At 41.7% G+C, this 18,708-nt stretch overlaps 2 protein-coding genes across 4 annotated transcripts in view; one reads left to right on the forward strand and one right to left on the reverse strand.

Annotated features, from left to right (window-relative positions):
- Rnf13 (ring finger protein 13) overlaps positions 1 to 8,252 on the forward strand; it is a 91,286-nt gene extending 83,034 nt beyond the window's left edge. For both annotated transcript variants that reach the window (XM_005344008.3, XM_013348753.2), the window contains exons 9-10: positions 5,957 to 6,037; positions 6,917 to 8,252. In XM_005344008.3, the coding sequence (XP_005344065.1) occupies positions 5,957 to 6,037; positions 6,917 to 7,275 (440 nt within the window). In that variant the 3' untranslated portion in view covers positions 7,276 to 8,252. The remainder of the gene's footprint in view (positions 1 to 5,956; positions 6,038 to 6,916) is intronic.
- Positions 8,253 to 12,818: 4,566 nt separating this feature from the next.
- On the reverse strand, positions 12,819 to 18,702 carry Pfn2 (profilin 2). 2 transcript variants are annotated; one of them, XM_005344010.1, is made up of 3 exons: positions 18,508 to 18,702; positions 16,335 to 16,527; positions 12,819 to 14,134 (listed from the first exon to the last, which is right to left on the reverse strand). In XM_005344010.1, exons 1-3 carry the CDS (start codon positions 18,637 to 18,639, stop codon positions 14,037 to 14,039), a joined length of 423 nt encoding a protein of 140 aa, XP_005344067.1. In that variant the 5' UTR covers positions 18,640 to 18,702; the 3' UTR covers positions 12,819 to 14,036. The 2 variants fall into 2 exon arrangements, with proteins under 2 accessions (XP_005344067.1, XP_005344066.1); XM_005344009.1 differs by having other exon boundaries at positions 12,819 to 14,455.
- Between the last annotated feature and the right edge of the window lie 6 nt (positions 18,703 to 18,708).

Raw genomic sequence — 18,708 nt, forward strand, 5'->3', positions numbered from 1 at the left:
CTGGATGGAGGTGGGGGTTCCTTGGACTTCCCACAGGGCAGGGAACCCTGATTGCTCTTCGGGCTGAGGAGGGAGGGGGATTTGATTGGAGGAGGGGGAGGGAAATGGGAGGCGGTGGCGGGGAAGAGACGGAAATCTTTAATAAATAAATAAATTAAAAAAAAATAAACTGCTCACCAAAGAATAAAAAAGAAAACCAATCATGGATTCTGAACTGTGGAGCAATTTTTAAATCTAATTTTAAAGAGCAGTCGGTTGTACCCATAACAGTCATGCCGCTGTTGCACCTGTATGCTCAGCGTGCTTGCTGTGCTGTTAGTGCGTGCACAGCATCCATATCTGAGCAGAACTATCAGCAACAATTCTTCCCTAGGAATGTGCATAGTCTGCTACTGTAGCAAAAACGGAGGGGACTTTCAGCTTCATCGCTGCCTCATTTCTCTACGTCCTACAGCCAAAGTGTGTGCCATCTTTAGAAATAGGATCTTACCATCTAGCGCTGGTGTGCAGCCAACGGCAGTGAGAATAACTTTATGGTTTGTGGAGTATCTGGGGATTCCTCTGCCAGTAAGCCATAAGAAGACAACCTACTCCTGGGACTTAAGGTTTTTACCTAGCAACCTTATGGCTCATGGGAATATTTCTTCCTACCTATGCACTTCATTCAAACACTTGAATAGGGACAGTTTTACCATCCTTCCAGGTACCTTTCCAAATCTGTAAGACACACAAGGGTTAGCATTTACAGAAGGTAGGCAGTCTTTGAAGGTCTACTGCTGTCCTGGGCTGCTATTAAAAAAGTGTTCACAAGACCCAGTACTGCATGGAAAGATCCTATCACTTGTATCCACGGTGTGGTCAAAGAGCGGTGTTCTGTGCAGCAGCATGGATGAGGACACTAATCCACCTAACTCTCGATGACCCACAGTCATTTCCCATGAGTCACTCGATCTCATCTTAATGTGCTGCTGCATCTGCCATGGAGTCTCTGTGCACCCTTCTAAATACCCAGCAGTCTCAGTGAGGCCGGTTTGTGCTGCCTAGTCTGGATCAGGCCCAAGGGGAAGTGAGAACAACAGTCTCCTATGCCTGCCACAGGAGTCGGCTCCCCAGGTCTGATAAGCTCAGGCTGGCACTGTGTCCCTCTCATTTTCATTGGCACAGCTGGCTGCCGAAAGCCCCAGGCTGGGCAATAAATCTCCAACTCCAGTGTACTTTTTTTTTTAAATAGGGGAAGAAATGTATACAGAGCACTATGGTGTGTGTGTGTGTGCACGAGAGAGCACACACACGTTTATGGGTAAATACTGTACACCCTTTTCATTTGCACTATTTTTATCATTTATATTTTCTCTGAACCTTTGCTCAGGCAACAGTTTCCTGCCTTCTAGAAACTAACACAGTTGTCTTTCTGTTAATGTTTTGTTCAGGAATTCCAGGACAGGTCTGACCACACTGATCTTCTGAATGGCCCTGATAGACCCTTCTGATTGTTTTGCCCTTCTCAGCTCCTTTGGATTGCTTCAGGAATTTAAATTCAATTTACATGCTAGACTGCAATTAAGATCTACCAGAGCTCCTTCTACCTTACAAAGATTACATCTGCCATGGAGCTTGGCAAGTCCACTAAAACCCTATCTACTCCCAAGGTCTTTACTGAAAAAAGGAAAAACTTATTTTTTTCTTTTTACATTTATTTGTATTTATTTGTAGGGGGAGTGCAGGTGTCACAGGGCACATATGTGAACATCTAAGTTGATTCTTTCCTTCCACCATGTGAGCTTGAGTATCAAACTCAGGTCAAGTCTTTGGTGGCAAATGCCTTTAGCTGCCTTTATGTCAAACCTGACTGGAATCTTCCATCACTTTTATTATACTCTATTCAGTTTTTGGACACCCAACAATAGCTCTTCAGCAGAGAACTAATTTTTACTCTTTTCCTTGTATCCTGCCAACTCTAGGAGATAAAAAAGGCCAACACCTCCATCTTGTTTTCTCCCTTTTCTGCCTTTCCTGCCAAAGCAGCGGTTAATACAAGGACAATACATGACTTTTTCCACCGTAACTGCACTTGTAATCTCACAGTGTCCTTCTGGAAGATAGCTGAGCCTTAGTTGCATGTCTTATTGCCCATGGAAAAACCATGCAACTTCTGTCACAAACTGCTTTTGAGTTCATCTCACTTGTGCTTTTAGGGATTGCAACACATTCTTTAGCCTGTCAGCTCTTTGGGGAGAGAGGTGGGCCCATATTCATCAAGGAGGTATGACACTGCATTCCACACAGAAGATCGTCAGTCTAAGTGGCCCACTTTCAGTGGCTTGGTGTTGGTTTTATATCTTGTCTCTCATTGTTTAGAATTGCCAGTTCAACACAGCAAGGATACTCTCCATCCATATCACACAAGGAATATGGCTCTATCAGGATTACCCCACATATGCTACACCCTCAGACAGATCTACCTCAGTTAGATTTTATCCTCATACCATGGGCCACACAACTTCTCCCCAAGTCATCTTTGGTCATATCAGTCCCTATTCAGGTGCAAATTGTGTTGTGCTTTTCTTGGGAGGTCATGAATAAATGTTTATTTACCCTAGATAGGGCACTGATGACAGACCCAACAAATAACTCCACCTTAGTCTGGCTTAGTGAACGAATGGAGTTATTGAGGTTACCTAAAGGAGTACGGGCAACTCTAGGGAGTCACGTCCCCGAGTGCACCCCAGCATGGGTGATGACTCAGAGGAGCTGCATCCCTGATGTGTCACACACAACCAGCAGAGCGCCACTAAGGCCTCATCTCTCCCACAGTAGTCTGCGGAGTATATAGAATCTTTGAGACGGGTCATATGAGTCTTTTAAGTCTTAATAGCTTCTGGAATAGTATGAGTCTCAGTGTTCATGCAGGGATGTTCCAGTTCAGAGGAAATAGCTACAGAGCACCATGTTTTCAAAACTCCACACAAATAAAGAAATAAACTGACATGGATCTATAAGTATCTTAGTTATTTGCTGTTTCTTTGATAGAATACCATGACCAAAGCAGCTCAAAGAAGAGTCTATTGTGGCTTGTGGTTCTAGAGGGAAGAGTCTGTGATGGCAGGGAACGTGACAGCAGGCAGCTGTCAGGACAAAGTGGCAGCAACAGGACAAAGCCCTGCTTTGGACAAACCATCTAAGAAAAATTATTTTCAAGACAGTTGATGAGATTTGAGTTTACTTTGAATGATATTAATTCAGTTATTAAGAAACTGTCATTCATTCTTATTAGGGATGATAATAGTGTGATTATGCTTTTAAAACTCTTGATATATAGTAATATTTAATAAAATGATATGACTGTATTGTCTTATTTTTTTCAAGACGAGGCCAGTATCACTCGGTCAGGCCCCATCCACCTCTTAAAGTGTCTACCACCTCCCGACAGTGCCATGTTGGGGAACAAATCTTTAAAACATAGGCCTTTAGGGGGCACTCACTATTCAGATGATAGCATGCCCTTTGCTAGGATGTTTCTACTCAGGTGTTAGTGTTCTCTTCTTAATTTCTACCAGTGCACTTTCTAGAAGGAAATTTAAGTTTGAAATTTTTAGTTACTTTACCTGAGATTAAACTAAACACACAGATAATCTATCCAATGAGTACAAATCATTTAGAAGCACTATTGCTTTATCCAAGAGTAATATAGGCCTAGTTCCTTATATGTACTGAAGTGGAGCAGGCTTTTAACTTTATATTCTTATGAGCCACCAAGTGGTGCTGGGATTTGAACCCTGGTCATCTATCTAGCCCAGGATTTGTATAAATTTAGGTGTCTTGAAGTCAGCTCTGGAAGGGATTTTAACCCTAATTTCCTAGATGACTGCTTACGAATACTTCAGAGCTAGGGAGGTGACTCGATGGGTAAAGCACCTGCCAAGCAAGTGTGAGAGCTGTGTTTGGAATCCAGATCCCCTCTCCACCCCCAAGCCAGCATTGAGTCTTGTAATCCTGGAACTTCTCTGGCAAGATAGGATGTGGAGAGTGAAGAATCCTCAGAAGCTCTTAGGTCAGCAAGAGACCCTGTTTCCAATAAGGTGGATAGCAAATACCAACACTCAAGGTTGTTCTCTGACCTCCATGCACATGTACAAACAAAAATATACTACAAAAAAAATCCAGGTACTACGAGTCTAAGGGGAATATTTAAATGTGACTAGAAATCTAGGTACATATGCTAGGAGACAATAAAACATAATGGCTGAGACAATGCAAAGACTTTGAAGTATACAGCATTCTGGAATTCTGGATTTCTCCATATATTATGTGTGTGATCTTGTACAGTTCCTTAACCTCACCATACGTTTAATGTGTAAATGTGACCAAGAGTACCTACTTTGGGGGGATTTCTTCTTATTTTAAGTTACCAGGAACCTAACTACTATAGCTTTAAAAGTTTATTTTCCAAGGTAACACAAAAATAAATAAACTTAGAAGATGGGATGAGGCAGTGGTTTTGTCACTTCATAACTAGTCCAGGACTACAAGGGCTTTCTACAAAGCGTATAGAACACTTGGCTCTATTCTGGTCCATGCCACAAACTACATCCTTGATCTTATGTGCAAAGTAAGTATTGTAGCAAGAAGTACAGGTCACTATGAAGTCATCACTTAGAACTGTTCACAGGACATGAAAACTCAATGACTCTAAAATACCAACTATATACATTTACTGATAACCCAGAAAACAACTACATTTAGTTTCTTGGGTTACAAATGACAAGCACAGCATCTTAGAGCACTACAAATATATTACCTGTAGTTCTGTTTAAGCACTCTTGTGACCATACTGAATTCCTGTGAAAATGCCAAACTATTCTTCCCACCTAGCTTGACCCCTGCTTACTACAGCTGTTTCTAAGAGACCTATTACAGGGTGATGAGACTGTTTGACATGTATGATAACATCAGTCATGATTTAATTGCTTAATGTGTTCAAACTCTACCTTCAAAATTCATGTCAGTGATTCATCTGTATAATTATGTTATCATAAATATGTTGGAGCTCTTTAATATTTCTAGTTAAGACCCATCTAATCCATCTGACTAAACTCCACAGGAGAGTCTAACATGTATGCACATGAATTTGTTAGAGTATATTTGGTAACAATAAAACCAATTAACTAGCAAAACAAAAATACTAATTTTTCTTAAAGCTTTCTATTTTGGATTCTTCGTCCTGTGTTTAAATGACCAGAGGATATTGAATTGAATGACTAGCCTGAAGAGTCATTTTCCCTTTGATGTCTGGTGCTCACCCAGACTGTCTTCCTAGGTAGCAGCTTATTTCTGTTACCTTCCAAAGTCATTATACCCGTGTAGCTCAGGCAGTGAAACCCTCTTTGTTTCCTAAGGTTATTTTTTAAAGTAATTGGAAAATGCTGAACTAAAGTAGTCAGTGGTAACACAGTATTTTTAAATAGACCCTCAAAAGCATCAGTATTTAAGAGTACTGTTTTGCTTCCTTTCAAAATGTAGCCTTTGAATCCCAGAAGAGCTAGGAATTAAGGAAACTAGATATTAATAAGGCCATAAACAAGAGTAAGACAAACTAGCATTACTGTCAAGTAGCCATTTGGTGAATACCCATTTACCTGGCTGCTAGCCTTAACACCACCGAACTGGTACATATGGGTTATTTGAAACTAAAAGTATCTTCCCTTCCAATCTGTTTTTAATGAACATATTGAAAGTATTTGAATGTTTTGATGTGGTTTTGTGAGGGGGGGTAGGATGGGATAGGGATGTAAGTCAGTGGTAAAGTTCTTATTGTGTGCCTGAATTTAATCCTACCAAAATGGCTCAGAATTTGAGAAGTTTGAAATTTCATTTTTTAGTATAGACTATTTCAGAACATGCTAATGTTTAAGTAATGCTCAAGTCTACATTTTCTGTTTACAATTTTCTGTTACAGGAGATGAATACGATGTATGTGCCATTTGTTTGGAAGAATATGAAGATGGAGATAAGCTAAGAATCCTTCCCTGTTCCCATGGTATGAGTAAACCACATGCTGCCTTGAGTTTGTATAGAATTTGGTCTTGAGTTCTGTCTGTATCAAGGGAGAGGACACAGAAATACAAAACTAATGGATAGATGTGATCTATAAAAATGTACTAACTTTTTATGTGTGTACACAATTTGTACAAATCATTACACTAAATGAACACAGCAAGAAATTAAATATAACAGTCTCTGAATACTACAGTGCTAGGCATAATCAGCTCAAAAGCAGTGTCTATGGACCTTAATTTCTATATTTCGGTATTATCCTTTTGTGTTGTGATAAAAAGAAAATATTGTATAAAATACCAGATTTCAGCAACTGTTAACTGTGATCATATCTTTATAAAGAATATCTTAGGCTCTGTGGTGTTGTAATAGGAGCGGTGGGGCTGCGTCCCCAGCACCCCGGCCACCTGCTAGCTTATGCCTGAAATAACAACACACAAACTGTATTCATTTAAACACTGCTTGGCCCATTTCTATCTAGCCTCTTCTAGGCTAACTCTCACACCTGGACTAGCCCATTTCTAATAATCTGTGTAGCCCACGAGGTGGCTTACCAGGGAGATTCTAGCCTACGTCCATCCTGGGTCGGAGCTTCATCGCATGTGACTGCCCGGGAGCGGGGAGCATGGCGTCTCTGAGCTCACTTCCTCTTCCTCCCAGCATTCTGTTCTGTTTACTCCTCCCACCTATGTTTTAACCTATCAGGGCCAAGCAGTTTCTTTATTGCTTAACCAATGAAATCAACAGATTGATATATGACACTCCCACATCACTGTGGAACTAAATCAAATATTGAATTTGAAAATGAGTGCTTTTGTTTAACGGAACTGTTGTACTGAAGATGTATATTTTGCTTCAACAGCTTATCACTGCAAGTGTGTAGATCCCTGGCTAACTAAAACCAAAAAAACCTGTCCAGTCTGCAAACAAAAAGTTGTTCCTTCCCAAGGTGATTCGGACTCTGACACCGACAGCAGTCAGGAGGAAAATGAAGTGTCAGAGCATACCCCTTTACTTCCGCCTTCAGTGTCGGTCAGGGCGCCATCATTTGGATCTTTGTCAGCATCCCACTCACATCAGAACATGACCGAGTCTTCTGACTACGAGGAGGATGACAATGAGACCGACAGCAGTGATGCCGACAACGAGGTCACTGAACACAGTGTTGTGGTCCAGCTGCAGCCTGATGGTGAACCGGACAACATAGCAAACACTGTGTGACGTTCAGGTGGCTGGTTCATTTCCCTTTCAAATGTTTATTTAGACATATGAGTTGATTCTTCTGCTCCCTTTAGAGGTTTCTGTAGGAATAACTTATTTTTTAGTTTTCTAGTGTAATCATGTTCCTGAAATAGACTGTTTGATCTATGATACTTATTTCCAGTAGTATACATCCATCTCACTAACAAGTAACAGACTGGTGCTGTAACTCAAGCAGCAAACCAGCTCTCTGGGGATGATGAAATGTAGCCAGGACACTTTTAAAATCCTCAGTACAGCTTGAAGTGAAGACCTAGATCACAGTATGCAAATGTCTTACACATGAAGTCGGCTATGGTCATCTAGCATGAGCTAAAACCACTCTCACTTCCATAAAGTTGCCTATAATTGTTGGGTTGGCACATGTCTGTTCTGATATTTCCCATCATGATTAGTGAGTGGCAATGGGCAATTTAGGATATTTCTTCTTAGAACCACGGAGAAACTAAAAGATGTCATTTTCCTCCCTATTCCCAAGTAGTTTTCCCTCATAGGAATAGTCTAGTATAAACTTCAAATATTTTATGTTAAGGTTTTTAAAAACACTATAGTGTTATGAGTTTGATTCCACAGGAACGTCTCTGGATCTTACTTTCCATACTTCAGTATCCTTTTTGTGTTGCAATAAAAAATGCTGCATAAAAATACCAAATTTCAGCAACTGTAATATTGAGATTGTATACCTCTTCATAAAGAACATCTTATGCTAGTTAGCCCTGCTGAACCATGTGCAGAGGAAATTGTTCAAGTATTGGGTTTGAAAATAAGTGCTTTTGCTTAACAGAACTAATGTATTGAGGCAATGTATTATGAAAGCTAAATTATATAACTGTAACTATGTAGAAAATATACTTAAGTATAATCAGAATGCTAAGAATTTTTATATGGCCTTGTATGATGGGAGCTTCAATGTTAATAAATGTTTTCCACTTGAAAAGCCACAAGTATTTGTTCTGATGAACTCTTACCACATTAGCCTTATATGCAGGGTGCTATAAAGGAAAATGATGGCAATCATACATCACCTTAGGATTTTATACAAGGTTACTTACTAGCTACTCACAGGCTTTTAGGCATATCCACCAAAGTTAACACTGTAGCCAAAATTATCCCCTAAATAGTGTAAATTAGGGAACTCTGTTGTAAATTGTGGCACATGCTTTACAGTAGATGTATGTAGTGACATGGGAAACTGAATAAAATTATGTTATAAGTATATCAGGTGAGCCATTTATTATTGTTTAAAAATGCTGTATTTTAAGAGAAATGTAACACTAGGAAAAGACTTTTAATTTTTGAATTCTCTTTAAAAATTTATACCTTTGTTGTTGTTGTTGTTTTGTTTGTCTGTTTTGAAACAGGTTTTTCTCTGTGGAGCCCTGGCTGTCCCGGAATTCACTCTGTGAGCCAGGCTGTCCTCAAACTGTCTTTGCCTCTGGAGTGCTGGGATTAAAGGTGTATGCTACCACCTCCACCCTTTAAAAAAATAATTACTTACTATAGTAATAAAAGCACATGATACTGACACAAAAATATACATAGATGAACAGAGTAGAACAGAGGATCCAGGTATAAGGCCACCTGACTTTGAAAAGGATGCCACAGATACACAGAGAAAGGACAGCATCTTCAACAGATGGGCTGAGAGAACGGAACTTGGTACCCACATACAGAGGAATGGAACTAGAGTCTTATCTCTCACCCTGCAGTTCTGAACCACTAGAGGATGAAGCTGGGAGTAGACTAAATACAGGAGTAAGTAATGACCGTGTAGACTCCAGTGTCTCAGAAAATGAGGCCAGGAGAGGAAACCGTCAGTCAAGTGAAGAGGCAGTCTAAGGGATGGAAGAAAGTCTTTGCCAGAGATCTGAGAGAGGATTGCTGTATACAGAATATTTAAAGAGCTTAAAAAGCTAAAAATCAAAAATGGAAACAACCAGATTAAAACAGTGATTAAACAGTTCTCTAGAGAACTAAACAGAGTTACCGACCAACACAAATAGTAAGTACACATCTTACTCAAAGGCAAGATCGCTATGACCAAGGCCAAATGCTGCCAAACGCTGGCAGTGTTGTGGGGAAGGATGCAGTGGGAGTGTAAACTGGTTCAGCCACGATGAGGATCAGCGTCCGTCAGTGTCTCAAAACCTCCAAGAGAATCGTGCTCTATGCCCAGCTGGACATTTACCTCCAGCAGAGATACTCGCAGTCCATCTTCATTGCTGTTCTGCTCACAATGTAGAGGAAATGGAACCAGCTTAAACGTCAGTGGATGAAGAATGGATAATGAAAATGTAATATACACAATGGAATTTTATTCAATGGGAAAGAATAAAATTATTAAACTTTCAGGAAAAAATGGATGCATCTGAGAAATATTATAGTGAGGTAACCCAGGTCCAGAAAGGCGAATACTGCATGTTATCCCATATATGATGATACTAGCTAGAAATTTTAGAACAGCGTGCTTAATGTTGAGTCTTGGTAAACTCTGTTTCTCTGTTGAGAAAGAGGTGCATGTGCATGTGTTACATTATTATTAGTTAAGAAGGATCTAACACAATGGGCATGAAAGTTAAGTGGTCAGGTTACTAGGGACAGAAGGTTTGAACAGGGAGAGGGGATGGGAGCACACACAGAGGAGGGTGGCACAGAGAAGCATAACCAAAGAATATATAGAAAACCCATATGGGTACTACTTTATAAGGTCTTTTAAAAAAATAAAAACTTTGGTCATAGGTATCCTCTATGGATGGTTAATGTTCCTCCAAAAGTAATATGTTATTAAATAAAAATCTCAGTGCCAGATAGGGATATAAGTTGTTGATTGGGACCAGGGGCTTAAACATTTCAAGGTCACTGAGATTGATTCTGGTTGCCCACCTGAACCTGATTAAGACTATTGCTGGAGATATGGCATACTCTGGTCGTAGACAGACAGAACCAGGCTGGAGCTGAGCTGGAGATTCCTCCCTTCTGAGTAGCCTTCATAGTGCACGAATGTGCTGTGCAGGCTGCTGGGAAAGAAGTCATTAATGGTGTTACTTGGCTATGAATCCCGAGAGCTGTCATAATGACCTACCAGGCAAGATGTGCTAACCTATGAACTAGTGCCACGACTGCTATGGACATACTGGCTGCTGTACAAGAGGGAAATTGTTCTGTAAAGCTGGCTAAGAGCCCATGGCTGGGGATGTCACGAGCCCTATGGAGATCCTACTACTATTGTTTAACTACATGGTTATGTTGACAAACTGGTTTATAAATACTCAGGTTCATACCTATCTTAGTGCTGCTCCCAGCCTTCAGAGGTGCTCAGAGCAGAGGTCAGAGGTTAATGTAGACACTCTATTGGAATGCCACAATGCTGAGGATAAGTGCTAGTGGTGTGCTCAGTCCTAAATGGAACAGCCAACATCACCTCCTTCAAGGGTCAGGGAACACCACGGAAGAGGGTAGCAAAAAGATGACTTCTGAACATGACACTCTCATGAAGTCACTGCAGCTCTGGCTTATCTGCACATGACAGGCCCACAACATTTTCCTCTGGATGGGGGAGGGGACCCACTGAAGCTCCATCCCTCCCCGAGGGACTATTGGCAACCAACAGTGTTGGAGGAGGTGTAATTTTCTCCAGTGGTGTAGACACTAATAAGTTGCCCTTGCTCTAGTAAGTAAACTCCCACTTATACCTGAGCAAGAACTAAACTAAACTCAGAAGGGAGAGGGGTATGGAAGTAGGAAGGATCTTATTAAGAAGAGTTCCAGTGGAGAAGGAGGGGAAGGTTAGGGAGAACAACTAAGATCTATTATATAAATGTATGAAACTGTCAGGCAGGCAGTGGTGGCACATTCCTTTAATCCCAGCACTCGGGAGGCAGAGGTAGGTAGATCTCTTGAGTTCAAGACCAGCTTGGTCTACAAGAGCTAGCTCCAGGACAGCTAGGACTGTTACACAGAAAAACCCTGTCTCAAAAAACCAAAATAACAACAACGATGATGATGATACATGAAACTATCAAAAAAAAAAAAAACAACCTTAAAAAAACACAGAAAGCTAGCTGGGCATGGTATATACCTTTAATCCCAGCACTGGGTGGTGGGGTAGAGGCAGGCTGCCAGACAGGACATCATATGAGACTCTCTCAAGGAAAGTTTTACCATGAAAAATTAGATTTAGTTTCAAATTTTGAGATCTCTATTATAAAATTTGTACTCAATGTACAAATTTATATACAAATATTCTGGCATTTGGAAAATTGACTCACAGAATTCAAGCCATCAGTCTAAAGTAAATAAATGGGATAGAAAACTTACATGAAGGCTACTTGGTTTCAAGACTGAAGTACTCAAGAGATCTTGATCCTGTTAAGTGTGTGTATCTTGGACAAAAAAGACAGGATGTGGTGGAGAAGACGAACCATCCAGAACTCCATGTACACAGCTGCTGTACATGGACAGACATTACTAACAGTGACACACACTAAGGCTGAGCACCTAGGATTTTCTAGTACCCCTGTGAACTACTGCTGGGCAGTAGCTATACCAGAGCTTTGGTCTCCCTGTGGGGGACTGTACCCATGATACAATCCATCTGCCTTTGCTAAATGACAGCACAAAGTGTCACAGCTAATCTAGCAGACATATTTTGAAGAACAACTTAAATACTCAACCCCTTAGAATTTTAAATTAGGTTTTATAGTGGTTCTTCTATTGATACTTTTACTAAAAATATTTTAATTGTGGAAAATGCTATTCAAATTAAATTCCTATACTTACATGATTTTTTTCAAAATAAATTTCCCAATTCAAATTATTTTGTCATAAAATAGTATACTCTGACCTTAGAAATTTTAGAATATATAAGAAGAACACAAGAACCTAAAGCCATAATATTAAGAAACTAGCATTAAAATACTTAGCTGTGGTCAACATGTTACTCTGAAAATCAGAAAATGTAAGTTTCCAATTCTCTTTAAATGCTACCCAAGGAATGGCATCTGCTCTTTTATGAGAGTCACTGGTAACATCACACTGCGTATCTAAAGTCACTGACAGTTCAAATCCAAGAACCCTCAATAACGGATACCACAAAAACTCTTCCTGCTACTGGGGCCTCCAAGTGCTTATGAGATTGAATTCATATCAAGAGATCAACCTAAGTTATTTATTTCTTTGGAGGCTGGATTTCTTCCTATAAGTTGAAAGTGATCATGAAATGAATGACCAAAGCCATGTTTAGTACACCAAAGCTTAATGAGAAGAAATCTGTAGGTACTTCTATGTGCTTGCAGATGAGTCTGGCCCACTCCTTATACTCCCTTGTGTCAGGCAGAGATGGGTGTGTGCCACATGCCACCACTGTGAAGGCTCAGGCAGGAGTATTCTGAGCTTAAGATCAACAAGGGCTACACATAGAGCCTCCCACCCCATCCCACCCTCAAATCAACAACAGCGAAGCCAACAACTTACAATTTTTAATAACAACAGGAGTCTATAAAGTATTTGGTTGGAATAAATTTATTTCATCTGTCTGTAAACAAGGTGTTTAATAGTTATGGCATTTTTTTAAATGCATATTAAATCAGATGAGTTAGACTGTATCCCAGATGTAACAAAGTGCAGGGAAAGAAATGGACAAATCAGCAACAAGATTTGTTTTTAAATCTGTACATTATCCACAATGCCCAAACAATAGAAGCAAATACTAGAATGTCCCTAAAGTAGTGCCATTCGAAAGAAAACCCATCTCACAATAGCAACAGTTCATTTTAACAATAGTATGGCACAGAATACATATGAAAAAAATACATCACAAGACAGCCAAGTCCACAATAATGCAACTTCATATAAAAACCTAAGCTGCAAATAAAAATTGGTCCTATGAAAAATAAACTGGACACACTCCAGATGGTTATGTTGGGAACCTAATATCCATAATGGCAGCCTTTTACAATTTTACTCAAGAAGAGAGCTGGTGTGCAAAGAAAAGACAAGAAGTCTGAGCTACTGCAATGACAGAATGTCCCTGGGAATCTGATCGGCGTGGTTATTGTAGTAAGGTCATGGGAGGAAGTGCCTTTGCTCTTGACAGTTGCACTCTTCATATCCTATAGACACTACAAAGAGTCTGTCTCAAGTGCAATCATAGTATTAAAAGCAAATCACCGCAGCTCTCGATAGCTCGTCAACAAAGGAGGTATTAATTAAGTTAAATAAACCAGGCACTACACAAGAGAATGGAAGCAAACCAAATACCTCAAGTTCTAAGGGAGGGGATGAGAAGAGAGTAAAGTAAAGATGCATGCACTTTTTCCTCCCAACCATGCGCTACAAAAGGAAGACTAAATGAGCCAAGTAAATGCTCAAAGTGCTGAAAAGACATTGATCAAATTAGAGATTGTACAACTGGCACCTTGCTTAATATTAACTTATTTTAGTAATCAGTATCCCATTAATTAATTGCTAAGACAAAGTGCTGCCCAACTCGGCATGCCCCCTTCCCCCAATTTCAAGGTATCATGCAAATCATTATTGTGCTGCAATTATGATGCCAGATAAAGGTTGGTTACACACAGTGGTTAACAAACAAATGACCCTTTGGGAATCATGACATTAGAAAATAGATAAAGAAAAACTAGCTACCATCTACAATCTGGTAGCATTGTGACCGTAATTGGGGTGGTGGTGAAGACAGTTGGTAGGTAGATGGGAGAGGCTGCTTACACATCAGACCTCCTCAGGTATAAAGCGAGTTCATACGCTTTCTTGTTAAGTGTGCCTCCGTGGACACCTTCCTTTCCCATGACTATAACCAATGCTGGAGTACACAAGGAAACAAAACAGAAGTGAACACAATTATTTCAGGGGAAGGGGCAGAAAGAAAGACACCTTTCCCCACCAATAGAGGGATACAAAGGAGACATGTGTTCATATCCCATCACCCTGCATTGCTAATAAAATTTCCAGAATTAAGACTTAAGCTTACAGCTAGGAAAATTTAAGAGCAATTTTCCCCTAATACTTAACAGTCTGCCTAGCAGCTAGAACCCAGAGTCTCTCAAGTATTTTGCCATTGAGTATGCCTTCTTATTCAATCCGCCTCCATGGACCCCTTCTTTTCCCATTACAAAGACCAAGACTGAAAGAAAAAGGAAAAAAGTGTTTCAAAAGAAGTGTTAATCAAGAGAATCACATAAGTTTAAGCAGACAGACCCCCAATTAATAAGTTAACATTAAGTTAGTTTTCCATGAACTGCCAAGCACTGAACTCCATTAGGTCTCCAGAATGGAGCTTTCAGGCCAGTGATACTGAAATCAGAGCGCAGGACTGCCTGCACCTGGGATCTCTGAGAGCTTGGAGAAAAGTGATCCTTTACCTTGCAGCCTAGGAAAAATATCCTGGTTGATATCAGTATTTGTTTCCCAAAATATACTTTAAAAACTTCAGTATTTTTCATTGACAAATTCTCCCCAAATCTAACACGCTTGATGAATACAAGCTATTGTCTTTAGAGTATGACTATAAATATGAGTAAACATGTCCACTCCTTGCAGAGGAAAATGAAAGCCAAAGTTTAAACAGAAATTACACTGCGGGTCAGAAAATGCTACATTAGCAGTGTCTGTCTCATCCAGATGCTTCCCTCTGCTAGGGAAAAGTCATAAACCTTGTTTGCTATTTCTGGTACCTAATTCTGCACTCAAGTTTCAGAGGTCTATCCTCAAATACATGGACAGGTGTGTGTCAAGTGTTGCGCTGACTGCCACTAGATGTCAGCAGTGTTCTGCGGTTTACAAGTCTCATTTGGCTTCATGTGTGCTGATTTTTTGTAATGCATATGGGTGGTTTTTTGATATGCAGATCTATAAACTGTACTTGTCTGGTGTTCTTGGAGGTCAGAAGAGGGCATCACAGCCGCTGAGACAGTAGTTATAGACAATTGTAAGCTGCGGTGTAGGCATGGGGAATAGAACCCTACTCCTATAGAAGCAGGTCATTGCTATTAACAACGGAGTCATCTCTCTAGCCCTTCAGCGGATGTATTAAACAAACAAACAAAACCTCAACCATATGCATCATATATATCTTGAAGCAGCTAAAATGTAAGATTTGTGTGTTTTAAAGTCATCTTGTTTTCCAGAAACCCATAAGCAAACCACACTTGAATCAGATCCCCACAGGGAGTTGGTAAGACCACAGCAAGAAATGATAACTCACTGTAGGCTCATGTAGCTGTAGAGCTGCTCTGTGTGCCAACTCTGCCAAATGAGGCAGCTATACAAGTAAAATTTAAATGCAGTTACGTGTCAGTGAGAGGTCAAAATAAACTTCAATTTCCAAAGTTCTCTTTGAAATATCAGATTTCCTTATGCAAGGTTGAAACTAGAATTTTTATATCAACTCTGGAGATTGGCATCAGGGCTGTTGGCCAAGTGTGGGAACTACATGTAGTTTGCCACTGTTCAAGTTGGAATCTTTGGAGGTAGTTCAGTAAATGGAGAATGTGCTCCAAAACCCTCATCTAACTATTCCTCTCTTCTTCAGAAATGTTCCTGGCAGAAGGATCAACCACTGTGATTTTTTTTAATGATGAGCAGTGAATTGGTTTCAAATCTAAGCAGACATGCAGGGGAAGCTCCACAAGTAAAGACTCACTAGGGATAAAACAGCCAGCTGACTTGGACAGTCCAGCCGCCATATGAACCACAGGATTATGACATACTGGAGTGTTAAGAGGCGACTTTTCATTTTGAAGTTTACTAAAGCTTACGATGCAGAGCTGGCATTAATAATTTAGAGTAAGTCAGGGTGAAAGAAGCGAGGCTGAGTGTGCAACCATTGTAGCGCAGACAAACGAAAAGCAGGACCTCCCTTCAGTGCTGAGCAGTTCACAAAAACCACCTTCACAGACATTATGAACTAATGTTTAATTTAAACCATTAAAGAAAGGCAAGTTGTAATATGGCATGCAACTTTAGGCACACACACACACAAACAAAAATAATTGCTTGCTTACCTCTACCAGCTCTGCCAACAGCAACATTGTATGTTGGCTCCCCACCTTGACTCTTTGTCCGGATATCCATTGTGCAGTCACCATCAACGTATAGGCTATCTCTGATCACTGAACACTTCTTTGCACCAAGAGTCAAACCGTTGGTAAAGAAACCTTCCCGGTCTTTTCCTACAATCATATCTATTTCTACTGGCTGGCCACCCAAAACAAAGAAAAGAAAAAACTGCAGTTAATTCTTTTCAGAGTTTGATACAACAAACTGTGCTGATGTAAAATCAAGACAGCATTTTCTGTTGTTGCCTGTTCTTACATGACTGCATGCTTTACATTAATGAGTTTGCTTTTGCAATGATCAATGAGGTCTGCAAAGTAAAAGCTAGTGTACACCAACCATGCAAAGAGCCTCCCTAAATAGTTGGCAGTTGACACTAGGTACAAACGAGTTATTTATAAGCCGTATCACGTCAGGTGGTGCTTGAAGGTGCTTATGTAATTGCAAAGAGTCGGCTATAAGCTCTTCCAACAGCTTGTCTATTATATTCAGCCACATTAGTCATGCTGCAACAAATTTAAAGTTGGGTAAAAAGTCTCCCCAGACAAGCTTGCTCTCGTCTCTCCTTAGAGCAGCTTGAATTATCCCTGGTAGTATGAACCTCAATCATCAGACTGCCGGACATTTCCAAATTCGTATTTCCCTCCTATTTTTTTGGCCACTACTCTTTTTCTCTCCAGCCTGCTTTGCCCTTTCATTTAGTAATCAGCTTTCTTTCTGGACAAATGCAGACTGGATTCTGTCTACAGCACTGCCGTAGGCGATAGTAAAATTATACAGAAAAATGAAAGGGCATTGGTAAAGAAAAGTGAGGTAGCCACCAGAACCGGAAAAGAGAAAACGTGCTTCGATTCTAACATTCCATGAATAAGAAGGAAGGCGTCGCCCCCATCAGAACTGCAGAGTCATAGCAGGCCCCAGCCATTTCCAAGCACACTCCCGCAATCTTCTTAGCCAGACAGCGGGAACTCACACACAAAGACAAGACTGCAGAAAAGAAAGTTGATCACCAAACGTCAATTCGCTACAGGAATTGCAGTCTTCCACATCGGGACAGGAGACCCTACAGCACTCCTACCAGGGGCTGAATCGACACTAGAGTGGTAAACCATGTGAAGTAGTAAAATGCTGACCACCTGGGATGTGAGACTTGAATTCTGCTGTGTGATGGGGAGGGCGTGGGAGTGTAGGGCTAAGGGAATGGTCTAGTGCTTGATACCGGTGTCAACATTTTAAGGAGACTTGCGTAGAAAAGGCCATAACAATTAGCAGTGCTGGGGGCTGATTGACGAATGTTCCCCAAATGTATGGCAAGGGAGTCAAAAGCCATTGAGACACATGAATATGAGGCAACGTGAAGCATAAATCGGTATTAGTTCTTTTACTACCATCACTAAAGAGGGAGTGACTTGGAGAAGTGTCACCCCCCTCCCGCGACTTCCCAGATAAGATTTTTTCTCTCTCTTTTAATCACCCTAAAACCATCCTCTTTTTAGAGCTATGTTGCGTAACTGGGGATAACGGTATATCGATGAATCTCTATAGGTGGAGAAGAGAAATCAATGGCAGTTCGCCATCTTGGAGGAAAAAAAAAACTATAGAGCCACAGATGAAGTAAATTCACGATTCCACCTACGTGGTCCGCGTCCCCTTCTCGCCAGCCCAGGAGGCCTGGGCACCGGCAAGCCTACGCCAATTCACTCCATTAATTCCCGGGACCCGGCCACCGCCGCCTCCCAGAGCCCGCGCTCACCGCCGAGCCAGGGCCAGCCGGCCGCCCAGGACCCCCGCCCGCACCCGGGGACCCGCACTACAGCCCACGGGGCTCCCCGAACGCCGAGGGGGCCTCTCGGGGAGACGTCCCCTCCTCCACCCCGCGGCAGCCGCAAGCCGGGGCTCCGCCGGGGCTAAGAGTCCGGCCGCCCCGCCCCCGCGCGGCCTCGGGCAGCATCCCCCAGTCTCAGCGGCCCACATCCAGGGCCCCGGCCGCCTCCATCCCCTCCCGCAGCCGGCGGCACCCCTTTCCTCGCGCCCCGGCCGCATCCATCCCCTTGCTCGCGGGCGGCGTCCCTTCCTCGGAGGCCCGCCGCACACCTGCCGGCTCGGCGCCCCGGGCCTCACCGTGATGCTCTGGAAGACGCCCCCGGCGGTGGCTGCCCAGACGTATTTGGCGTCGCAGTAGCCGACAATGGCGGCCTCCTGGCAGCAGCCATCGCACATCAGGTTATCCACGTAGCTCTGCCAACCGGCCATCTTCGAGCCCTTCGCACTGCAGCGGGGACGGCAGGAGCAGAGGCGCAGCGGCGGCGGCGGCGGCGGCGG

The sequence above is a fragment of the Microtus ochrogaster genome, chromosome 1 (genome assembly GCF_000317375.1).
Source record: "Microtus ochrogaster isolate Prairie Vole_2 chromosome 1, MicOch1.0, whole genome shotgun sequence".
Classification (NCBI taxonomy): domain Eukaryota; kingdom Metazoa; phylum Chordata; class Mammalia; order Rodentia; family Cricetidae; genus Microtus; species Microtus ochrogaster.

Coding starts and splice junctions, on each gene's coding strand:
- Pfn2 (XM_005344010.1), bottom strand. CDS start 18,639: ATGGCCGGTTGGCAGAGCTACGTGGATAACCTGATGTGCGATGGCTGC. Junction 16,528..18,507: donor GCGTCTTCCAGAGCATCACG/GTGAGGCCCGGG, acceptor TTGGGTGGCCAG/CCAGTAGAAATAGATATGAT. Junction 14,135..16,334: donor TGTTGGCAGAGCTGGTAGAG/GTAAGCAAGCAA, acceptor TGTGTACTCCAG/CATTGGTTATAGTCATGGGA.